Raw genomic sequence first — 25,135 nt, forward strand, 5'->3', positions numbered from 1 at the left:
TATTGATGTGTGTAGTGTATATTGATGTGTGTGTACTTGCCATGTCTGATACTTTATTTATCAACCCTCCACCTTACTCTCTCTCTCTCTCTCTCCCTCCATCCCCCCATCCCCTCCTCCATCCTTACTCCACAGATTCTTGGAACATGTTTGTGCCCACCAGGGTTCACCAGAGGAGCCAAACCATTAAGGCTGACTTCACAGTGAACAGACAGAGAGAGAGAGCTCCTTTTGAAGAGCCCCATATCAGAGACAGAGGGAGAGAAAGAAGAACAGAGAGAGAGCTCCTTTAAAGAGCCTCACATCAGAGAGAGAGAGAGAGAAAGAGAGGGAAAGATGGAGATATATATATATAGAGAGAGAGAGAGAGAGAGAGAGAGAGAGAGAGAGAGAGAGAGAGAGAGAGAGAACAAGGGGCGAGGGATAGGACAACATTAAAGCACAGTAATGTGGGAAAAAATCCTCTTTTGTCCATCTGGTCACAGGAGAAGAGAGGGTTGATTCTTATCCCTGATTTACAGCTCAATAAATCTGGGGTCCATTTGCAGGTCCATTCCTTTGCCTCTTTCCCCCCTCTCTCTCTCTCTCTGTCTCCCTCTCTCTCTGTCTCCCTGTCTCCCTCTCCGCTCCTCTCTCTCTCTGTCTCCCTGTCTCCCTCTCCGCTCCTCTCTCTCTCTCTGTCTCCCTCTCCGCTCCTCTCTCTCTCTCTGTCTCTCTCTCTCTCTCTCTCTCTCTCTCTCTCTCTCTCTCTCTCTCTCTCTCTCTCTCTCTGTCTCCCTCTCTCTGTCTCCCTCTCTCTCTGTCTCCCTGTCTCCCTCTCCGCCCCCTCTCTCTCTCTGCAGCTCTCTTTCTCTCTCCCTCTCCACCCCTCTCTCTCTCTCTCTCTCTCTCTCTCTCTCTCTGTCTTCCTCTCTGCCCCTCTCTCTCCCTCTTTCCCTCTCTCTCTCTGCAGCTATCTCTCTCTCTGTCTCCCTCTCAGCCCTCTCTCTCTCTCCATCTTTTCCTCTCTCTCTCTCCTCTCCCTCTTACTCTTTCTCTCTCGCTCTCTTTCCCTGTCTGCTCACCGATGCCTCTGAGTCTAAAGAGTCCAAAATGTGTATGCGTACACACAGCAGTGTTCTACAATGTTGGACCACTGACTTTCATACTTTGAATTCTTAGCGTGGCTCAAGCAATTTCTCCAACTATCAACACATTAAAACGCATAGAGGACGAGAACGTTGAGCCTCGTTGGCTGGGGATTGTGGGGAGGAGCGTGTTCGGACTGTGCGTCCCCCACGTAGCTATGTCACAATGGGACGCCAGACTATCACGTCTCTTCCTCTTCATCACCCTGCCTGTCCTCCACAACACCCTCTCAGTGTCTCTTCAGAGGACCTCACAGCACACATGTGGGTGGGTGCATTTCAAACATGTGTGTTATAGAACTGAGAAGAGAGGCAGCCTTGTGACCTGCCTGTGACCTCAACCACCTGTGATCTTTATCTATATGGCCTTTATTTTGATCTGCTGGACCTGACCAGCCTCCCTGGACATCTAGTCCCCCTGATGTAATACCATCATCAACAACACTAGTGACATGTCTTTTATCTAGAGGACCTGACCAGCCTCCCTGGACATCTAGTCCCCCTGATGTAATACCATCATCAACAACACTAGTGACATGTCTTTTATCTAGAGGACCTGACCAGCCTCCCTGGACATCTAGTCCCCCTGATGTAATACCATCATCACCAACACTAGTGACATGTCTTTTATCTAGAGGACCTGACCAGCCTCCCTGGACATCTAGTCCCCCTGATGTAATACCATCATCACCAACACTAGTGACATGTCTTTTATCGAGAGGACCTGACCAGCCTCCCTGGACATCTAGTCCCCCTGATGTAATACCATCATCACCAACACTAGTGACATGTCTTTTATCTAGAGGACCTGACCAGCCTCCCTGGACATCTAGTCCCCCTGATGTAATACCATCATCACCAACACTAGTGACATGTCTTTTATCTAGAGGACCTGACCAGCCTCCCTGGACATCTAGTCCCCCTGATGTAATACCATCATCACCAACACTAGTGACATGTCTTTTATCTAGAGGACCTGACCAGCCTCCCTGGACATCTAGTCCCCCTGATGTAATACCATCATCACCAACACTAGTGACATGTCTTTTATCTAGAGGACCTGACCAGCCTCCCTGGACATCTAGTCCCCCTGATGTAATACCATCATCACCAACACTAGTGACATGTCTTTTATCTAGAGGACCTGACCAGCCTCCCTGGACATCTAGCCCCCCTGATGTAATACCATCATCACCAACACTAGTGACATGTCTTTTATCTAGAGGACCTGACCAGCCTCCCTGGACATCTAGTCCCCCTGATGTAATACCATCATCACCAACACTAGTGACATGTCTTTTATCTAGAGGACCTGACCAGCCTCCCTGGACATCTAGTCCCCCTGATGTAATACCATCATCACCAACACTAGTGACATGTCTTTTATCTAGAGGACCTGACCAGCCTCCCTGGACATCTAGTCCCCCTGATGTAATACCATCATCACCAACACTAGTGACATGTCTTTTATCTAGAGGACCTGACCAGCCTCCCTGGACATCTAGTCCCCCTGATGTAATACCATCATCACCAACACTAGTGACATGTCTTTTATCTAGAGGACCTGACCAGCCTCCCTGGACATCTAGTCCCCCTGATGTAATACCATCATCACCAACACTAGTGACATGTCTTTTATCTAGAGGACCTGACCAGCCTCCCTGGACATCTAGTCCCCCTGATGTAATACCATCATCACCAACACTAGTGACATGTCTTTTATCTAGAGGACCTGACCAGCCTCCCTGGACATCTAGTCCCCCTGATGTAATACCATCATCACCAACACTAGTGACATGTCTTTTATCTAGAGGACCTGACCAGCCTCCCTGGACATCTAGTCCCCCTGATGTAATACCATCATCACCAACACTAGTCACATGTCTTTTATCTAGAGGACCTGACCAGCCTCCCTGGACATCTGGTCCCCCTGATGTAATACCATCATCACCAACACTAGTGACATGTCTTTTATCTAGAGGACCTGACCAGCCTCCCTGGACATCTAGTCCCCCTGATGTAATACCATCATCACCAACACTAGTGACATGTCTTTTATCTAGAGGACCTGACCAGCCTCCCTGGACATCTAGTCCCCCTGATGTAATACCATCATCACCAACACTAGTGACATGTCTTTTATCTAGAGGACCTGACCAGCCTCCCTGGACATCTAGTCCCCCTGATGTAATACCATCATCACCAACACTAGTGACATGTCTTTTATCTAGAGGACCTGACCAGCCTCCCTGGACATCTAGTCCCCCTGATGTAATACCATCATCACCAACACTAGTGACATGTCTTTTATCTAGAGGACCTGACCAGCCTCCCTGGACATCTAGTCCCCCTGATGTAATACCATCATCACCAACACTAGTGACATGTCTTTTATCTAGAGGACCTGACCAGCCTCCCTGGACATCTAGCCCCCCTGATGTAATACCATCATCACCAACACTAGTGACATGTCTTTTATCTAGAGGACCTGACCAGCCTCCCTGGACATCTAGTCCCCCTGATGTAATACCATCATCACCAACACTAGTGACATGTCTTTTATCTAGAGGACCTGACCAGCCTCCCTGGACATCTAGTCCCCCTGATGTAATACCATCATCACCAACACTAGTGACATGTCTTTTATCTAGAGGACCTGACCAGCCTCCCTGGACATCTAGTCCCCCTGATGTAATACCATCATCACCAACACTAGTGACATGTCTTTTATCTAGAGGACCTGACCAGCCTCCCTGGACATCTAGTCCCCCTGATGTAATACCATCATCACCAACACTAGTGACATGTCTTTTATCTAGAGGACCTGACCAGCCTCCCTGGACATCTAGTCCCCCTGATGTAATACCATCATCACCAACACTAGTGACATGTCTTTTATCTAGAGGACCTGACCAGCCTCCCTGGACATCTAGCCCCCCTGATGTAATACCATCATCACCAACACTAGTGACATGTCTTTTATCTAGAGGACCTGACCAGCCTCCCTGGACATCTAGTCCCCCTGATGTAATACCATCATCACCAACACTAGTGACATGTCTTTTATCTAGAGGACCTGACCAGCCTCCCTGGACATCTAGTCCCCCTGATGTAATACCATCATCACCAACACTAGTGACATGTCTTTTATCTAGAGGACCTGACCAGCCTCCCTGGACATCTAGTCCCCCTGATGTAATACCATCATCACCAACACTAGTGACATGTCTTTTATCTAGAGGACCTGACCAGCCTCCCTGGACATCTAGTCCCCCTGATGTAATACCATCATCACCAACACTAGTGACATGTCTTTTATCTAGAGGACCTGACCAGCCTCCCTGGACATCTAGTCCCCCTGATGTAATACCATCATCACCAACACTAGTGACATGTCTTTTATCTAGAGGACCTGACCAGCCTCCCTGGACATCTAGTCCCCCTGATGTAATACCATCATCACCAACACTAGTGACATGTCTTTTATCTAGAGGACCTGACCAGCCTCCCTGGACATCTAGTCCCCCTGATGTAATACCATCATCACCAACACTAGTGACATGTCTTTTATCTAGAGGACCTGACCAGCCTCCCTGGACATCTAGTCCCCCTGATGTAATACCATCATCACCAACACTAGTGACATGTCTTTTATCTAGAGGACCTGACCAGCCTCCCTGGACATCTAGTCCCCCTGATGTAATACCATCATCACCAACACTAGTGACATGTCTTTTATCGAGAGGACCTGACCAGCCTCCCTGGACATCTAGTCCCCTGATGTAATACCATCATCACCAACACTAGTGACATGTCTTTTATCTAGAGGACCTGACCAGCCTCCCTGGACATCTAGTCCCCCTGATGTAATACCATCATCACCAACACTAGTGACATGTCTTTTATCGAGAAGACCTGACCAGCCTCCCTGGACATCTAGTCCCCCTGATATAATACCATCATCACCAACACTAGTGACATGTCTTTTATCTAGAGGACCTGACCAGCCTCCCTGGACATCTGGTCCCCCTGATGTAATACCATCATCACCAACACTAGTGACATGTCTTTTATCTAGAGGACCTGACCAGCCTCCCTGGACATCTAGTCCCCCTGATGTAATACCATCATCACCAACACTAGTGACATGTCTTTTATCTAGATGACCTGACCAGCCTCCCTGGACATCTAGTCCCCCTGATGTAATACCATCATCACCAACACTAGTGACATGTCTTTTATCTAGAGGACCTGACCTGCCTCCCTGGACATCTGGTCCCCCTGATGTAATACCATCATCACCAACACTAGTGACATGTCTTTTATCTAGAGGACCTGACCAGCCTCCCTGGACATCTAGTCCCCCTGATGTAATACCATCATCAACAACAGTAGTATTGAGTGCCATGTCTTACTGTTGATGATAGTAATATCTCTGCCCTTGTAGTGCTCGGCCAGGGTAATGGAGGATCCGGTGACGGAGGCCACCACGCGGACGGTGCGGCTAGAATCGGAGCAGTCTAGATGGGACGAGGAGCCCAGCTCGGACCCCCTTACCCCCAGGCTCTCTGGGAAGCTGAAGGCGTCGCGGGTGCGGTCGCGGCAGTAAGACTTGTACCACCATTGGACCACAGGCGTCTGGGTGGACATGCTGGAGTATTGACACGGCAGGACCACCGACTGGAACAGCATGGCATACTTCCTGTCTTCACGAGCGGAGACCTGGATGGCTGAGCTTAATGGGAGATCTGGGGGGGGAGAGAGAGAGAGAGAGAGAGAGAGAGAGAGAGAGAGACAGAGAGTCACCTCCAGCCTCGCAAAGCTCCTAAAACACTGTTACAATCAATGTGAAATAGAGCAAGAGCAGGCTAGTCTGACTGCGTGTAGTGGAGGTGAGTTGGACTGATGCTCTCATGATGAGGTAGCCCTGCGTACAGCGCCATAATCAGTATCACCCTCAGGAGGTTTCCCACCTGTGACATGCGGTTCTGAGGCTGGAACTGGGTTAGTTAGAAGAAGAGCCTCCATTTCTCCTAGACCTAGACTGTGTTAACTATGTCTGCTTGGATAAGGGACTTGATAGGACCGCTGAAATCTACTTGTCTCCTTGTTTGGGAAAGAGGAGAAGAGGTGGTTTCATCCTTAACAGGTGTCTATACGGTTAGTGTCAGCCCCCGGCTGGGGCAGAGGCTACTAAAAGGTTTTCATGAACCTCAGAAAGAGAAATCAGAGTTTCTCAGGATCTGTTCCAGTTCAATTCCTGTCTGTACAATTCAACACGGCTTGTGTCCCAAACGGCACCCTATTTAGTGCCCTACTTTTGACCAGGGCCCATAGGTCTATGTAGAGAATAGAGTGCCATTTGGGACGAACAAACAGATTTTCTGCAGTGGAGGAGACTGTAATTTTAATAGGCAATCTGACTCAACAAAATGAACAGAATGATATGTTGCTGGTGTGGTAATCTTTCATTTTAAATACCAGTTACCCAGGTTTACCAGTGTGGTGATTGAGTAAATCCCCCCACACTTAACACAAGTGGTCACTATGACCACAGTCTCAAAGCCTAAAAACATAAAAACAGCTGATTCACTCTGTCTGTATCTGACTCACTGAGTTCAGTTGATATGATTCTGAACAGAATGTAGCAGAGGTGGTTCAGTGGTTGATGATGAGGAACCTGATTCACTCTGTCTGTATCTGACTCACTGAGTTCAGTTGATATGATTCTGAACAGAATGTAGCAGAGGTGGTTCAGTGGTTGATGATGAGGAACCTGATTCACTCTGTCTGTATCTGACTCACTGAGTTCAGTTGATATGATTCTGAACAGAATGTAGCAGAGGTGGTTCAGTGGTTGATGATGAGGAACCTGATTCACTCTGTCTGTATCTGACTCACTGAGTTCAGTTGATATGATTCTGAACAGAATGTAGCAGAGGTGGTTCAGTGGTTGATGATGAGGAACCTGATTCACTCTGTCTGTATCTGACTCACTGAGTTCAGTTGATATGATTCTGAACAGAATGTAGTAGAGGTGGTTCAGTGGTTGATGATGAGGAACCTGAAGACGAGCGTTAGCTCTCAGAGTTCATGCCTAGGATCAAGCTCAGGGAACAAACAGTGTTGTGGTGAGTAGACTAGTTGAAACCCAGTTGGTTAATAAGCTCTGAGCCCGACAGATCTCATGAGCAGGAGCTTGACAACAGAGCTGGACAGTCCAGTCAATCAGCAGGTGATGAACTGAAAACACACACGCCTAAAAACATCTGTGTCTGCTAAGTGTGTGTGTGTGTGTGTGTGTGTGTGTGTGTGTGTGTGTGTGTGTGTGTGTGTGTGTGTGTGTGTGTGTGTGTGTGTGTGTGTGTGTGTGTGTGTGTGTGTGTGTGTGTGTGTGTGTGTGTGTGGTGTTTCTCTGAATAGGCAGTGGGAGGTGAGGTCAGTGAACAATGTGGTCTGAAATGGAGTGAGCAGAGAGTGAGAGATGGGGGATGGGTAGCTTCATTTAATCATGTGTGTGTGTGTGTGTGTGTGTGTGTGTGTGTGTGTGTGTGTGCGTGCGTGCGTGCGTGCGTGCGTGCGTGCGTGCGTGCGTGCGTGCGTGTGTGTGTGTGTGAGACAGTAGAGTTGTCACATTCTCCCAAACCACTTCATGAAACAGGGAACTTCTGGAGGAGCCAGCAATAAAACAGTACCAGCTTCCATAACATTACTAGAACATTCCCAGCAGCAGAAAGGGAAACAACAGGAAAGTCAGCAGGGTCTTTCAGAGGATTGAGAGCTACTGGGAACACAGGCTTTATTCGTTTCCAGGGAAACCACCTCAGTAGAGGAGCAGGGACAGGGCTGGTTTATTTGATGAGTTCCTCTACAGAAGAGCCCTACGGAGTCTACAGAAGAGCCCTACGGAGTCTACAGAAGAGCCCTACGGAGTCTACAGAAGAGCCCTACGGAGTCTACAGAAGAGCCCTACGGAGTCTACAGAAGAGCCCTACGGAGTCTACAGAAGAGCCCTACGGAGTCTACAGGAGGGGTCTACAGAAGAGCCCTACAGAGTCTACAGAAGAGCCCTACGGAGTCTACAGAAGAGCCCTACGGAGTCTACAGAAGAGCCCTACGGAGTCTACAGAAGAGCCCTACGGAGTCTACAGAAGGGGTCTACAGAGTCTACAGGAGGGGTCTACGGAGTCTACAGGAGGGGTCTACAGAGTCTACAGGAGGGGTCTACAGGAGGGGTCTACAGAGTCTACAGGAGGGATCTACAGGAGGGTTTAGAGGGGAGAGGAGCTGAGCCTAGCTGTTTCAGACACAGACAGAGCGAGAGAGAGATTAAACGACAGAGAGAGAGATGGTAGAGAGGGAAACAGTGTAAAGAGAAGAGAAGAGGAAGAGAGAGAGAGAGGCACAGGGGAAATCGATTGGTGTGTAGTAGGCTACATTCCTCACACCGCAGGCCACAGCACTTCAGGAGAGCAGGGAACGAAAGGATGAGGAGGGAAAGGGGGGAGAGGAGAGGCAGGGAGCAGAAGTCCACTTCTGACCTGTTCCTTATGCTGTTTGTAGTTTGAAAGTTGCACATAGAGCGTTAGAAAAGAAGGCCCTTTTCCCTGTGGTGTCCCTCAAACACCTGCTGCCAGTCTAAGGACCTGTGTCCCTCAAACACCTACTGCCAGTCTAAGGACCTGTGTCCCTCAAACACCTGCTGCCAGTCTAAGGATCTGTGGTGTCCCTCAAACACCTGCTGCCAGTCTAAGGACCTGTGGTGTCCCTCAAACACCTACTGCTAGTCTAAGGACCTGTGGTGTCCCTCAAACACCTGCTGCTAGTCTAAGGACCTGTGGTGTCCCTCAAACGCCTGCTGCTAGTCTAAGGACCTGTGTCCCTCAAACACCTACTGCTAGTCTAAGGACCTATGGTGTCCCTCACAAACACCTGTTGCTAGTCTAAGGACCTATGGTGTCCCTCAAACACCTGCTGCCAGTCTAAGGACCTGTGGTGTCCCTCAAACACCTACTGCTAGTCTAAGGACCCGTGGTGTCCCTCAAACACCCGCTGCCAGTCTAAGGATCTGTGGTGTCCCTCAAACACCTGCTGCCAGTCTAAGGACCTGTGGTGTCCCTCAAACACCTACTGCTAGTCTAAGGACCTGTGGTGTCCCTCAAACACCTGCTGCTAGTCTAATGACCTGTGGTGTCCCTCAAACGCCTGCTGCTAGTCTAAGGACCTGTGTCCCTCAAACACCTACTGCTAGTCTAAGGACCTATGGTGTCCCTCACAAACACCTGTTGCTAGTCTAAGGACCTCTGGTGTCCCTCAAACACCTGCTGCCAGTCTAAGGACCTGTGGTGTCCCTCAAACACCTACTGCTAGTCTAAGGACCTGTGTCCCTCAAACACCTACTGCTAGTCTAAGGACCTATGGTGTCCCTCACAAACACCTGCTGCTAGTCTAAGGACCTGTGGTGTCCCTCAAACACCTGCTGCTAGTCTAAGGACCTGTGTCCCTCAAACACCTACTGCTAGTCTAAGGACCTATGGTGTCCCTCACAAACACCTGCTGCTAGTCTAAGGACCTGTGGTGTCCCTCACAATCACCTGCTGCTAGTCTAAGGACCGATGGTGTCCCTCACAAACACCTGCTGCTAGTCTAAGGACCTGTGGTGTCCCTCAAACACCTGCTGCTAGTCTTAGGACCTGTGGTGTCCCTCAAACACCTACTGCTAGTCTAAGGACCTGTGGTGTCCCTCACAAACACCTGCTGCTAGTCTAAGGACCTGTGGTGTCCCTCACAAACACCTGCTGCTAGTCTAAGGACCTGTGGTGTCCCTCACAAACACCTGCTGCTAGTCTAAGGACCGATGGTGTCCCTCACAAACACCTGCTGCTAGTCTTAGGACCTGTGGTGTCCCTCAAACACCTGCTGCTAGTCTTAGGACCTGTGGTGTCCCTCAAACACCTACTGCTAGTCTAAGGACCTGTGGTGTCCCTCACAAACACCTGCTGCTAGTCTAAGGACCTGTGGTGTCCCTCACAAACACCTGCTGCTAGTCTAAGGACCTGTGGTGTCCTTCAAACACCTGCTGCTAGTCTAAGGACCTATGGTGTCCCTCACAAACACCTGCTGCTAGTCTAAGGACCTGTGGTGTCCCTCAAACACCTGCTGCTAGTCTTAGGACCTGTGGTGTCCCTCAAACACCTGCTGCTAGTCTAAGGACCTGTGGTGTCCCTCAAACACCTGCTGCGAGTCTAAGGACCTGTGTCCCTCAAACACCTACTGCTAGTCTAAGGACCTATGGTGTCCCTCATAAACACCTGCTGCTAGTCTAAGGACCTGTGGTGTCCCTCACAAACACCTGCTGCTAGTCTAAGGACCTATGGTGTCCCTCACAAACACCTGCTGCTAGTCTAAGGACCTGTGGTGTCCCTCAAACACCTGCTGCTAGTCTTAGGACCTGTGGTGTCCCTCAAACACCTATTGCTAGTCTAAGGACCTGTGGTGTCCCTCACAAACACCTGCTGCTAGTCTAAGGACCGGTGGTGTCCCTCACAAACACCTGCTGCTAGTCTAAGGACCTGTGGTGTCCCTCAAACACCTACTGCTAGTCTAAGGACCTATGGTGTCCCTCACAAACACCTGCTGCTAGTCTAAGGACCTATGGTGTCCCTCACAAACACCTGCTGCTAGTCTAAGGACCTGTGGTGTCCTTCAAACACCTGCTGCTAGTATTAGGACCTGTGGTGTCCCTCAAACACCGACTGCTAGTCTAAGGACCTGTGGTGTCCCTCACAAACACCTGCTGCTAGTCTAAGGACCTGTGGTGTCCCTCACAAACACCTGCTGCTAGTCTAAGGACCTGTGGTGTCCCTCGAACACCTACTGCTAGTCTAAGGACCTATGGTGTCCCTCACAAACACCTGCTGCTAGTCTAAGGACCTGTGGTGTCCCTCAAACACCTGCTGCTAGACTAAGGACCTATGGTGTCCCTCAAACACCTGCTGCTAGTCTAAGGACCTATGGTGTCCCTCAAACACCTGCTGCTAGACTAAGGACCTATGGTGTCCCTCAAACACCTGCTGCTAGACTAAGGACCTATGGTGTCCCTCAAACACCTGCTGCTAGACTAAGGACATATGGTGTCCCTCAAACAGCTCCTGCTACCTAAGAGGACATTTTAAACACAGAGCTGAAGAAATCTACAAATCTACACTTCTCTATATAAATACATAATCAAAAAGGAGTACTGTAGCCTACATTAGACAACTTGAACTCTATAGGTTTATAATTTCAAAACATTATTCCCGATCTGTAATACACCATTTTTCATACTTTACTGTAATTATTGTATTAATTCATTAATGGATATTACAACTCCAATGTACACTATTGTACACTGATTGAAGTCAGCCCTTCCTAATCCGTGACCTATAAACTTCCCATCACATTATTCACACTTGGCTGAGTACCATGGAACAAACAGAAGACTGTCTACAGCCGCCAGACCTGTGCTACCTTCATTGCGCTGCACCAAGTCACACAACAAAGCTCATGCTTCTATCCCTCGTGATGTTGAAATCAAACGGCAGGATAGTCTACATTCCAAATCCGTCACTTTGTATCGTTTACGGGCTACACACGTCTTGTACTATTGGCCTACGTGACTGTAACTTGAAAGTAAATTACGTTGTTTTCTTTGAAGGCTACAATGCATCGTTCTTTCCTGAAATGTTTTCCCTTTGTAAATCCTGAAGAAAAAAATTGCTGTGCAAAAAACACGGAAAAAACATCAACCGATTCTTTTTTCTGTTCGAAATCAAAACGAGGGCAGGTTCGAGACGAGAACAATAAGATCTCAAAAGTAAAAGAGGTGAGGAGAAACCTCAACATAATAAAGTTGTTAACCTGTTCCACTGCTAGGTTGGCTAGTTAGTCAGTCAAAGTTATATACATCTTCATCACCTACCTGTCAGGAATAGTACAGGAATCCACCATCTCAGCAACAAACACATCTTCCATATCAAAGTATTTGAGTTTAGAGAAGTCCTGTGTACATGTTCTCCTCGCCTTTTCCGCCTCATTCCTCAAACCGTTATTCGGAGCGCCTCGCTCTACCAGAGTATAACGGGATTGTAACGCTCCTAGCTCTAACCGAATATAACGGGACTGTACAGGTCCTGGCTCTTCCCGAGTATAACGAGACTATACCGTTTGAGAAATGGGTGGTGCATTCGCGGTTTGGTCCTTTTGAGGACAAGGGGGGCGTTCATTTAAAAGTGACTCAAGCATCTTTACATGTTGTGGTCAATGGACTGAGTCTATTTGGGTCATTCTTGAATTGCGGCGATAAATTCTGATCCTTGACTTTGGCATCATGTAAAATCACTTTAAAATGAGAAAAACATGACAAGTAATACATTTGTCTTTTGTTTTTACAGTTATTTAATAAGAAAACATATATAAGTCATTTATACAACAAACATATTTTTGTATGCATTGTAGAATCTACTGGGGGATAGCAGGTTGGCTTGTCCTACTGGTGATGTGTAGCGGTGTAGTGACATGTTTTGGCGATTTAGAGATATCTATCTATCATTTTGAATGCTAGACATTGAAACAAAATTATGTAATATATTGCCTGCATCAATAAAAACAAACGACATTATTACTAGTATAATGTGTGTCCCTCAATTATATGTCATTGGTGTTAGCGCCTTGAAAATCACTGATTACAAAGATATACAAGGACCTTGAGCTCCAGTGGCAAACTGTTATCAGGGGAGGAGTCTGTTATCGGGGGAGGGGTCTATATTATCGGGGGAGGGGTCTATATTATCATGGGAGGAGTCTGTTATCGGGGGAGGAGTCTGTTATCGGGGGAGGGATCTATATTATCAGGGGAGGAGTCTGTTATCGGGGGAGGGGTCTATATTATCTGGGGAGGAGTCTGTTATCGGGGGAGGGGTCTATATTGTCGGGGGAGGAGTATGTATTATCAGGGGAGGAGTCTGTTATCGGGCGAGGGGTCTATATTATCTGGGGAGGAGTCTGTTATCAGGGGAGGGGTCTATATTATCGGGGGAGGAGTCTGTATTATCAGGGGAGGAGTCTGTTATCTGGGGAGTGGTCTATATTAATGAAAAGATGAGCTAAACACATCCTTTTATTATGTCATAGATTTAAGGATTCCATTGATCTTGTGTTGTGACTGAATCCAGTGTTACTTGGTGTTAGTTAATTTGAATGACGCTAAGTAACATTGTGAGCTTAATGAATAATCATATCACTTCAGTAAATCATTTTTTAAAGGCTTGATGACCATAGATTTCAGCATTTGTGACCTCCATTGCAGAAAAGGCTAATTTACCTAAAATGTCTCATTGTTTACATCATTGGTGTAGCTGCTCCTACTGGTGGAACAATGTCATCATACTGGTAAAAAATATGAAAAGACATTAAACTACCATTAGCTGATTTAGAATAGATACATTTAAATAAAAACACATCTAGAAAAATACAGCTACATTTTTCCAAAATGCCATGCCCAAATAACACCTAAATTCAAGAACGGCACCTAGTATCCTAGTGCGGTGGACAGAACATTTGATTTCTAATAAAACACATTGAATATTATATTTTCATTTAACAATGGGGGAAATACAGGGAATGGAGAATAAAGGCAGCCCACTGGGCACAAACTGGATGAATCAACTGTGTTTAAATGTAATCCAGTCACCTGAGTATTTCTTCATAGGACTGGACAAGCCCTTAGCCTGGTTGTAGGCTCACTAGGCTGAATACCAACACTAGATAGCATGCAAAGGACACAGGAGATCTTTGGAGAGATCTTCACAATTGCTATAATAATCTGTGCTGAATCTCAAACAGTACTGATCACTTGCATTATGTGCTTTTGATGTAATCTCAACTGTAATCCAGGTCTTTCGTTTGTGTTATTAGATGAAGCACAGTGATAACAAATTAAATTGTTTTAATTTTAACTTTGTTGTGCTTTTAAAATGGTTGAAAGCACAGTGATAACACATGTACATGACAACTATACCAAAAACCAGACATTGTTTTTCCATTAGAATTTTGTTGTGCTTTTAGATGGTTGAACGCATACTGATAAACACATTGGGAATTCAACAATGAGTAGTTCGTTCCACCACTTTTATAAACTAATCAACGGCACCACAGTAGACTAATCAACGGCACCACAGTAGACTAATCAACGGCACCACAGTAGACTAATCAACGGCACCACAGTAGACTATTCAACAGCACCACAGTAGACTAATCAACGGCACCACAGTAGACTAATCAACGGCACCACAGTAGACTAATCAACGGCACCACAGTAGACTAATCAACGGCACTACAGTAGACTAATCAACGGCGCTACAGTAGACTAATCAACGGTACCACAGTAGACTAATCAACGGCACCACAGTAGACTAATCAACAGCACCACAGTAGACTAATCAACGGCACTACAGTAGACTAATCAACGGCACCACAGTAGACTAATCAACGGTACCACAGTAGACTAATCAATGGTACCACAGTAGGCTAATCAACGGTACCACAGTAGACTAATCAACGGTACCACAGTAGGCTAATCAACGGTACCACAGTAGACTAATCAACGGCACCACAGTAGGCTAATCAACAGTACCACAGTAGACTAATCAACGGCGCCACAGTAGACTAATCAACGGCACTACAGTAGACTAATCAACGGCGCTACAGTAGACTAATCAACGGCGCCACAGTAGACTAATCAACGGTACCACAGTAGGCTAATCAACGGCGCCACAGTAGACTAATCAACGGCGCCACAGTAGACTAATCAACGGTACCACAGTAGGCTAATTAACGGTGCCACTGTAGACTAATCAACGGCGCCACAGTAGGCTAATCAACGGTACCACAGTAGGTTAATCAACGGTGCCACTGTAGACTAATCTGTGAGACAGAGACAAACTAGGCAATAGTGAACAGTCCCACAACGAAGACACATTAGTCAAGGTGCATCACTGCCCCCTGTCGTTTCTTCAAGTTCTGTACATTCATTTTTCCAGACAGACAGAGAGACAGAGAGAGAGAGACAGAGAGATCATTTTGTCTGCACTGAAACCACACACATTGTGGCCTTGTAATAGATACATCTGGCTTTAATATGAATTCACTTTAATCCCAATGAAAACATTTCTACACAGATTAGAAACATGATACATTTTATTTACAGTTATTAATTGTACCATCACATCTAACCAAAACATTTGATGTTTGAAGTTTTTTTACACTGCTCACAACATTTGATGTTTTAACTAGTTAAATTGTGTCCCTCGTACATTTCAAATGCATAAAAACAAAACAAAGGTTAGACATTTTTGGCAAAGATTAAAGACAAGATGATCTTCCCTTCCTTAGATACAAACTCCTCACTCAGACAGACCTATGTAAAAGGTCTGAACCCAATAAAGCCACTAGTTTAGTGTTGTCTGGCCTCAGGCTATAATGAAGAAGTGAAACAACAGGCACATGCCACAGACTGAAACTAGTTTCTCTCTGTTCTTAAAGTGGGTTCTCTTTCCAAAGGCCTGATTGAGTCACTCACTCCAAAAACAAGTCATGGTTTGAATATGTTAATGAAGACACCTGACCCTACACTGCTCCCAGCTGAAACACTGTATTAACAAGCATCATGACGCTAGACACATGTACCAAACACAACACTTCTAAGTAATGAAAACAACTTTATTAATTTATTAGAGGGTATTAGCATTGATATTAAATGTAACATTTTATATTAGAGGGTATTAGCATTGATATTAAATGTAACTCCAACATTTTATATTAGAGGGTATTAGCATTGATATTAAATGTAACTCCAACATTTTATATTAGAGGGTATTAGCATTGATATTAAATGTAACTCCAACATTTTATATTAGAGGGTATTAGCATTGATATTAAATGTAACTCCAACATTTTATATTAGAGGGTATTAGCATTGATATTAGCCTTCCCTGTAGCTCAGTTGGTAGAGCATGGTGTTTGCAACACCAGGGTTGTGGGTTCGATTCCCACGGGGGGCTAGCACAGAAAAAAAAAAAAAAAAAAAACAAATGTATGAAATGTATGCATTCACTACTGTAAGTCGCTCTGGATAAGAGCGTCTGCTAAATGACTAAAAATGTAAAAAATGTAAAAAAAAAAAAAAAGGTAAATGTAAATATTAAATGTAACTCCAACATTTTATATTAGAGGGTATTAGCATTGATATTAAATGTAACTCCAACATTTTATATTAGAGGGTATTAGCAATCCACAGTTGATAAAAACAAATAAACCGTCACCAAAAAGCATGTGGTTCTCAAACAGCCAAGACCTGAGACGGACATGAAAAGCTCTTCTGTCACACCAACAGTAGACAGACAGTAAGGCAGGAGGAAAAATGCATTTTCCAATAAACTGCACTGAGAATTCATACAGTCTTATTCAGGCAATGGCAGCTTATAACAGAATGCAAATTTAAATTCAGATTCAAGAATAAAAATGTTAAAAAATCCTCATTGAAAATACTAGATGGCACTTTTCAAATCTTGAAATCAGCATTCCAATTCGCTTCCTGACTACTGAACTGAATTGAGGCCACCCTTCCTCCAATCATAGGCTGTACTCCACATAGAAGGCCTTTACATAGATAACAGTGACACAATGATGCTCCACCTCTAGTGGTCTCTAGCACGGTTCCCCAACTGACAGACCCTTTTTTTTGGCCCCCCAACTTTTCTGAACCCCAAAAAATATTTTTTTGTTTGTAGATTTGCTATTGTTGAACATAAAAGACTGTACAAAAACCAGGAAATTAGCTCCAAGTGAATTTCATTTTGGAAATCTGTTCAAATATTCCCACACACAAGAGCGATATATATGTGATGGTATACAAATGTAAGCAAGGTTCTAAATTATTATATATTTGTCAAATATTACATCCGTTTCGGCTTCTTGCAGTCAATTTGCCGTCTACAAATGATATATAATTATGTTCCAAACCCCTGAACTTCTGCTAAAGGAAAAACACCATCTGGCAGCTGAATCTGTTTGATGATCCCTGATCTATAGGCTTTAACTTAGTTGAGTATCTGTCGTCCTGTTATTTATGTAACCAGGTTCAGTCTAGTAGCGAGGCACTTTGTGAAGCCTGACCTAGCGACTATTTTATAATAGTAATATTTTCAACCACTTCAAAAACAAGTTGCGGGAAACATGAAGTGGTTCTAATCTATTCTATTTTTAGAAGGCTTAGCAGGTTTATTGGCGGGTACACTGGGAGGTCTGTCACGGTCATCATAACGATCACTGTACCGTCCGCCGTCGCTGCGTTCATCGTAAACACGATCACGGTCGTACCGGTCACGGCGGTCAGAGTAGCGGTCGTCCTGGTCCCTGCGGTCATCATAGCCATCGCGGCGGTCACCGTAGTCGCTGTGGCGGTCATCATAGCCATCGCGGCGGTCATCATAGCCATCGCGGCGGTCATCGTAGTCGCTGCGACGGTCATCGTAGTCGCTGCGACGGTCATCGTAGTCCTTCTCGCTGCGTTCCTTGTACTGGTCGTGGCGGTCCACGATCTTTGGTGGGTGGTCATCGTCGTCTTCCATGCTGCGTGTCTGGCGAACCTCGCCGTTCACCACAGGTTTGTCGTCGTGGAACTCCTCCCCCTCTGGAACCCTGAGGACATATCAGTGGACAGGAGACTCAGCACGCTGTCTGTTCTCACCATCTCAGCTCTCATGGGTGTGTGTGTGTGTGTGTGTGTGTGTGTGTGTGTGTCAGACCATACGTACCCCATAGCGTACTCCTCTGCCTTGTCCTTCTTCTTTCTGCAGCAGCAGCAGTAGAGGAGGATGCTGAGCAGCACCAGAACACCAACCACAACGCCGCCAATGATACCTGCTGTTGAACCCATGGCCATAGACGCTACAGGAGAGAGAGGAGAGGAGGAGGATGAGAAGAGAAGAGGAGAGGAGAGGAATTTACATTTCTATTGATAAAATGTGTCTGTATGTATCCTGTAACAGGACCATCCTCATGTGATGGTTACGCTGCCTCGGATCTCAACATTTGTGTTAGCTCCCAGAGATAATGCCTAAGCTGTAGCTCAGCAGGCTAACACAGTCTTGTGTTGCACACTCACGTGGCATGACGGACAGCGTCAGGTTGCATTTGGCACTACGGATCTTATTAGTGGAGGTACAGATGTAGTATCCTGAGGATTCTATGGTGAGGTTGAAGAGAGACAGGACACCATCCTCTGGAAGAGACGGAGACAACCTGTTAGGTCAAGAGTCAAGGTCATATCAACTGAAACTGAACAAGCACACACAGACACTACATACTGTCTGTTGTCTTGGGTGCAGGTGCTCGGGGCATGTTTTTGACGTCGTAGCCTTGCCACTTGTAGGTAGGGAGAGGAGAGCCCTCTTCAGACAGACAGGTGAGACTGATGTTCTGGAAGTACTCTGCCCTCCCATCAATCTTACAGATAGGCACAGAGGGAGCCACTGTGTACACAATATTTGCAATGTTAAGTTAAACAGTAATCATCGACACTTTACGGATTTCTAAGGTTTATTATGGAATAAAGCGGAATGAAGCTAAATTCTACGGTTTATTATGTAATATTCTACTTAATTCTATGGGAGTCATTGTTTTTTTACCCAGGACCACCAGACGGGTGCTGTCAGCCAGCTGACCCTTGTCATCCTTGGGGATGGAGACCCGACACTCGAATAGTCGGTTGTCTAGGAGACCGATGGAGGACAGCTTCAGGTTGGCTACTCCTTTAGCTATGTCCTGCTCTAGGGAAACTCTTCCTTCATACCGGTCAGTGATGTCCAGTTCACCAGTAGAGTAGGAGGTGAGGATGGTCACCTGGAAACAACAATTTCAACAACACCTGTAAACACCAACGCTAACCCCCTTGGGTTGTGCCGTGGCGGAGATCTTTGTGGGCTATACTATACTTTGTGGGCTGTGCTTTGGCAAAGTGGGTGGGGTTATATCCTGCCTGTTTGGCCCTGTCCGGGGGTATCATCGGATGGGGCCACAGTGTCTCCTGACCCCTCTTGTCTCAGCCTCCAGTATTTATGCTGCAGTAGTTTGTGTGTCGGGGGGCTAGGGTCAGTCTGTTATATCTGGAGTATTTCTCCTGTCATCTCCGGTGTCCTGTGTGAATTTAAGTATGCTCTCTCTAATACTCTCTCTCTCGGAGGAGGATCTGAACCCTAGGACCAAGCATCAGGACTACCTGGCATGATGACTCCTTGCTGCCCCCAGTCCACCTGGCCATGCTGCTGCTCCAGTTTCAACTGTTCTGCCTGCGGCTATGGAACCCTGACCTGTTCACCGGACGTGCTACCTGTCCCAGACCTGCTGTTTTCAACTCTCTAGAGACAGCAGGAGCGGTAGAGATATTCTCAATGATCGGCTATGAAAAGCCAACTCGACAACTACTGTGATTATTATTATTTGACCATGCTGGTCATTTATGAACATTTCAACATCTTGGCCATGTTCTGTTATAATCTCCACCCGGCACAGCCAGAAGAGGACTGGCCACCCCTCATAGCCTGGTTCCTCTCTAGGTTTCTTCCTAATGAATCGTGAATATTGATGAGTGAGAAAGTTAGAGGATCAAAGATCAAACCCTCAAGACATACTAAACTCCCACCATTACCAATAACAGGGGAGGTTAAATCAAATCAAAAGCAAATGTATTTATATAGCCCTTCTTACATCAGCTGATATCTCAAAGTGCTGTAAAGAAACCCAGCCTAAAACCCCAAACAGCAAGCAATGCAGGTGTAGAAGCACAGTGGCTAGGAAAAACTCCCTAGAAAGGCCAAGGATTATCCGTAACCATGGTAGCATCCACATTAATGTACAAGTGTTCAGAAATATTTTCTATTCTTATTTACAATAGAAGTGACTCCAAAATGACACGATACATTATTTACCATTAATTTTAATTGGGCACAAAATAACCTGAAAAACAAACTGCAAATGCATCCAACAAACTTGATGTAGTCATTATGTCCGTACGGAATATGGAACCCAAAAACACGTTTTACTACTATATTTATAACAATCATTAGGGGTGTCAATTTTGAGCCCTAACTTCTTGAGAGAAAAAAATGGCTTGTTAAATCAAATCACTTTCTCTACACAACTGTAGTATAAAAATGTCCCAATTATTGCTCCTGTTTATCAAGGGGATCAATAGTTTAAACCCACTGAATGTAATAGTCAGGGCTGATCAGAGGGGTTTCTGGTTGGTTTATTACCTCTGGCTCTCCGGGTTTGTCTGCTTCAGCCAACCAGGATATGATGACCAGATTGTTGACTGGGTTCTTGGGTTTGAAGGTGCATGGTATAGTGATGTTGTCTCCCCTGGCGAACTCATAGGACCTCTCAGGGATGGACACCTGTAAAGCTACAGTCATGGACACGACTGGGACAGAGAGAGACAAACAGGGGGACAGGAAGACAGGTTTTACAGACACTGACGTATAGAGCTGTAGGAGGTGAACACTTAAAATGAAGTGCTTTGTAACACTGAAACTAATGGCAAATGAGCTGCCACCAACTTGAAGGAGAGAAAACCTTAAAGTACCACAAGAGCGGAATTATTTTTTTCAACTGAAAGACGATGCCCGAGATGTTGCACAACAATTCAAGAAGTCATTGTTTTAGTCAAAGTATGATATATTTGGGCTTGAAGTGGGAAATCTGAAGTGGGGACTTTCCATGTCAGCGTTGTGTTTCCCCACAACTACACAGACAGCTCGCAGTTCCCATTTGTTTCACCACAACCTTCTTTACAACCCCCAATTCACAAATATGTATAAATAGCCTGCGTCATTCTTCAGAGGTGGAACCTAAACAAGCATTTCCGCTCTAGGGCAGGAATTACGTCGAATAGCATTGCCTTCTGGTGGGCGCATTTAACTTTGCTAGAGTATTAAAACACATGGGTGTAAGGTTTATGAGATAGATTTAATGTGTACTGCGTAGCGTGTACTATAACAGTGAAGTAGTTGAGACATTGCACTGGAATTGCAGCCAGGGTATGTGGATTAATGGAATTCTGGAATCTAGGCTTAACAGTCATCTTAGATACGGGTGTGCTGGAGTACAGAGGAAAGCCTCCAACTGCAGCAATATAAACCCACACAGGTAATGTCATAGCACCGTGAGTCTTATTATGTTGTCCTCCATTATGACAGGGCTTTAGAAACTAAAGGACGGGTTACACCCACTTACAGTAAGGGAGTGAGAAGCCTTGCACAAAACCTTGGCTTGTGCAAGACAGAACTGTTTCCCCAATCACCTCAATGCTCCCATTACAGTCTTTAGGACGACTCAGCCAGATATCAAACTCCCAATCTTCCAATCTCAGGGCGGACATTCTAACCACACAGACGTACACTGTGTGTACATGTATAAATATTATAGCAAGATTTATGTGACTTAAAAAATAAAAAGCATTTGTTTTCACATTGATACGTATGGACACTTATAGGCCCCTGTTGTCCTCCAGTGGGAATGCAAAGTGTTTAGGGTTGGGCACCTCTCCTGCCTGTGTCATCCAGCACTCTCTAACTACCAGCTCTCACAGTCTCACATCAGAATTAGAGCTTCAGCCATGTTTCTCAAACGTCAAATTTCTAAGTGTTTAAGGTTAAGTTTAGGCATTAACTCTGAATTTAAGGTTAGGGTTCAGTTCAGGAATTAACTCCAAATTGTTAAGGTTAGGCATTAACACCAAATGGTTAACGGTTAGCTACTAGGGTTAGGGTTAGGGTTAGCTACTAGGGTTAGGGTTAGCTACTAGGGTTAGGGTTAGCTACTAGGGTTAGGGTTAGCTACTAGGGTTAGGGTTAGCTACTAGGGTTAGGGTTAGCTACTAGGGTTAGCTACTAGGGTTAGGGTTAGCTACTAGCGTTAGGGTTAGCTACTAGGGTTAGGGTTAGCTACTAGGGCCAGGGTTAGCTACTAGGGTTAGGGTTAGCTACTAGGGCCAGGGTTAGGGTTAGCTACTAGGGTTAGGGTTAGCTACTAGGGTTAGCTACTAGGGTTAGGGTTAGCTACTAGGGTTAGCTACTAGGGTTAGGGTTAGCTACTAGGGTTAGGGTTAGCTACTAGGGTTAGGGTTAAGGTTAGCTACTAGGGTTAGGGTTAGCTACTAGGGTTAGGGTTAGCTACTAGGGTACTAAGTTAACATATGGAATTTTTTAAGATGGTCATACCATGGATCATTTAGCTATTGGATTTAGAATTTTAGGGCCCCTAAAATAAAATACATATATTTGATAAAATATTGAATTTGGCCATTACTACTATAGCCCGTAGAAACTCATTGAAGAACATTCATAAATGGCAAAAAATACATTCCTTTATGATTTATTTTTTGACTAAAGTTTTGAAGTGTCTGTCCTCTACCTAGGAGATTAGAAAGCTCAGGAAATATTGTAGCTTTTTTTGTGAATATATTTGTTGGAGCAAAACTACCTCCATTGGTTTGTATGGGTTATCTTGAGACTAGTCCGGGCGGTCTAGAGGCGTCACTACAGACCCGGGTTCGATCCCGGGCTGTATCACAACCTGCTGTGATGGGGAGTCCCATAGGGCAGCACAATTGGTCCAGCGTTGTCCAGGTTAGGGGAGGGTTTGGCCAGGGTAGGCCATCATTGTAAATAATAATTTGTTCTTAACTGACTTGCCTAGTTAAATAAAGGTAAAATAAATAGTCCAAAACAGAGAATACCAACGTGTTCGTGAGAGTCTCCCCTTCCCATAGTGGTCGTTCATTGCAAGAAAACTGATGGCTCTAGTTTAAATGGATGGATTTTAATAGGGATTGTTTTATTATGTTACTTAGATTGACGCACAGGTGCATCAACAGACTCAAGGTTTTTTAAATGATGTTGCTCTCTGTTTCTTCTCTCTGGACGCCAGGCAGTAAATACAAAATGTATTGCATTCTTTTACTTTCTGCTTTTTGATATATGTAACTGCATCCGATTCTACCAATTTGTACAAAACAAGATGAGCTGAACACGTGAGGTGACGCCACACCGATACCATATAGATGTCTATAAAGGTGAGACATTTCCCTCCCAAAAAACACATGGGTGTGGCTCTTGTTGTATAACATAGAGACATTTATGAAATTATATAAGATCAGTAAACTCACCGAGACAAAGTAAAACGCCAGCAAACATCCCTTTCTGCGAGGCCATCATAGTTCAGTAACAGTTACGACCTCGCCGGTTACCGGCGTTGTTTTTTGTAGTCTATGGACCGCGGACAAGACCTTGGCCAGGTAGAAGGCTCACTAGGCTAAGTACCAAAACTTGTGCTTAGTGCGTTCCTGGTTGCGATGAGAACTTCAAAATGAGTGACAATCAGAACGTTGATATTTTGCAGGTAGCATTCTCTGCCCGCCCTCTTATCTTGTCGGTACATGCCCTGTTATTTTGTTTTTCTCACCAGACTAACCTTTTGCAACTTTGACTCTACACTTTGTCAAGAGAAACTTGTATGCACTTGCAGTGACTAAGTCTTACCAACAGCCATAAGACACAAATGCATTTTTGAATGCAAATAGATTCTCTTCTGTAATTTGAATGTGCAGAATTGAGAGAGGACAGTAGAGACAGGGGCCTGTTGCACAAAAGTAGAATTAAGACATCCGGGATAAATGACTCAGCTGAGCTCAATGAAGCCAAAACATGTGCGTCCAGGCTTAATTGGTTGCACAAAGACCAAGCCAGGATGAGCAGACACGGATTCATTAAGCCAGGTGAAACCAATCCTGGATAGGTGCGCGCTCACGGCTCACTCAAATAGACCCCGCCACAGATCACAGATTAACTGATTTACCATGGCAACTAGAGCCGCGTACTTTTCCCCGTCGGAAGCACAAATCCTCATGGAGGCATACGAGGAGGTAAAATATATAATTAAGAAGAAAGGCAACACCGCCACAGTGATAAAGCAAAGAGAAAAAGCGTGGCAAAGTATTGCAGACCGCCTGAATGCGTAAGTAGTGCACAATTACACAGTCACCGCTCCGCTGAAACATCACAATTACAATTCAAATATTTAATTCACATCTCCAAAAATGCAGTTGTACTGTAATTATGAAACGGTAAAATTTTTAATTGAAATGCACTGCAGATATGAGTGAAATTGTGTAAAGTAACTCCATCACACTGTATAAAGCTATGATAGATTTTTTGATATTTTTACTGAAAACAAGACAAAAATACCAAGTAATTTTTTGCAGTGTGACTCCATTAAATGGGGGTGTGTGTGTGTGTGTGTGTGTGTGTGTGTGTGTGTGTGTGTGTGTGTGTGTGTGTGTGTAGATTAAACATGAACGGGCCAAAACGGACATGGCAGCAGGTCAAAATCAAATACAAGAACATTCTGCAGAATGGTATGGTCCCTGACTAATATTTAACAAAGCACAAGCATATATTGTACCCAGAAGGTGCCTGCTCACACATTGTCTGTACTGTTTTAGCAGTGAAAAAGAATACCCACAGACAAGGCACGGGTGGTGGGTCACCAAAGGCTGACCTTACCCCAGCAGATGACATGGCCTTGGAGCTAAATAAAGGCAGGCCCGTCTTAGAGGGGATCCCTGGGGGGAAAGAGACGAGCATAGGTTCCTCCCAAGATGCCACCCGCTTCATTCAAGGTATGTCCTTCCATCTCTACATGGGATACAACCACATTCATATTGAATCAATTTGGACTGTCTGACTTTGGTTTACCTATTGCCTTGCAGTGTCTGGCAGCACTGTGTTCCTGTTAGAGCCACCAGCACAAGCACCAGACGATGCTGATCCAGTGAGTACTCCATCAAAGGCATACTGTAGGCCTGGCATGTCTTGTCTACTAGCTTCAATATGAATCCGATTAAATGTGAT

The 25,135-nt window shown here is 45.3% G+C and overlaps 2 protein-coding genes across 5 annotated transcripts in view; both read right to left on the reverse strand.

The window, feature by feature from the left end:
• The window catches only part of LOC106591964 (immunoglobulin-like domain-containing receptor 2), a 44,228-nt gene extending 31,877 nt beyond the window's left edge, over positions 1–12,351 (reverse strand). For 3 of the 4 annotated variants that reach the window (XM_045698288.1, XM_045698287.1, XM_045698289.1), the window contains exons 1-2: positions 12,088–12,350; positions 5,543–5,875 (exon numbers count right to left, since the gene is read on the reverse strand). In XM_045698288.1, coding sequence (XP_045554244.1) covers positions 5,543–5,875; positions 12,088–12,202 — 448 coding nt within the window. In that variant the 5' untranslated portion in view covers positions 12,203–12,350. Of the gene's footprint in view, positions 1–5,542; positions 5,876–12,087 lie in introns of all 4 variants that reach the window. The other variant, XM_045698291.1, reaches the window with a different exon arrangement.
• A 2,993-nt stretch (positions 12,352–15,344) lies between these two features.
• LOC106574896 (cell surface A33 antigen) lies at positions 15,345–23,612 on the reverse strand. The gene is made up of 7 exons (XM_045698292.1): positions 23,392–23,612; positions 20,480–20,646; positions 18,854–19,067; positions 18,533–18,697; positions 18,331–18,447; positions 17,981–18,113; positions 15,345–17,864 (listed from the first exon to the last, which is right to left on the reverse strand). Exons 1-7 carry the CDS (start codon positions 23,438–23,440, stop codon positions 17,411–17,413), a joined length of 1,299 nt encoding a protein of 432 aa, XP_045554248.1. The 5' UTR covers positions 23,441–23,612; the 3' UTR covers positions 15,345–17,410.
• Between the last annotated feature and the right edge of the window lie 1,523 nt (positions 23,613–25,135).

This window comes from Salmo salar, chromosome ssa16 (assembly GCF_905237065.1).
Source record: "Salmo salar chromosome ssa16, Ssal_v3.1, whole genome shotgun sequence".
NCBI classification, from domain to species: domain Eukaryota; kingdom Metazoa; phylum Chordata; class Actinopteri; order Salmoniformes; family Salmonidae; genus Salmo; species Salmo salar.

Bases quoted from the DNA above. Each gene is read 5' to 3' on its own strand.
- LOC106574896 (XM_045698292.1), bottom strand. From the start codon at position 23,440: ATGATGGCCTCGCAGAAAGGGATGTTTGCTGGCGTTTTACTTTGTCTC. The intron at 20,647-23,391 runs GTGAGTTTACTG...TCTCTGTCCCAG, and splicing joins TGGCGTTTTACTTTGTCTCG to TCGTGTCCATGACTGTAGCT. The intron at 18,114-18,330 runs GTGAGTGTGCAA...TCTCTCCTGTAG, and splicing joins GACGCTGTCCGTCATGCCAC to CGTCTATGGCCATGGGTTCA.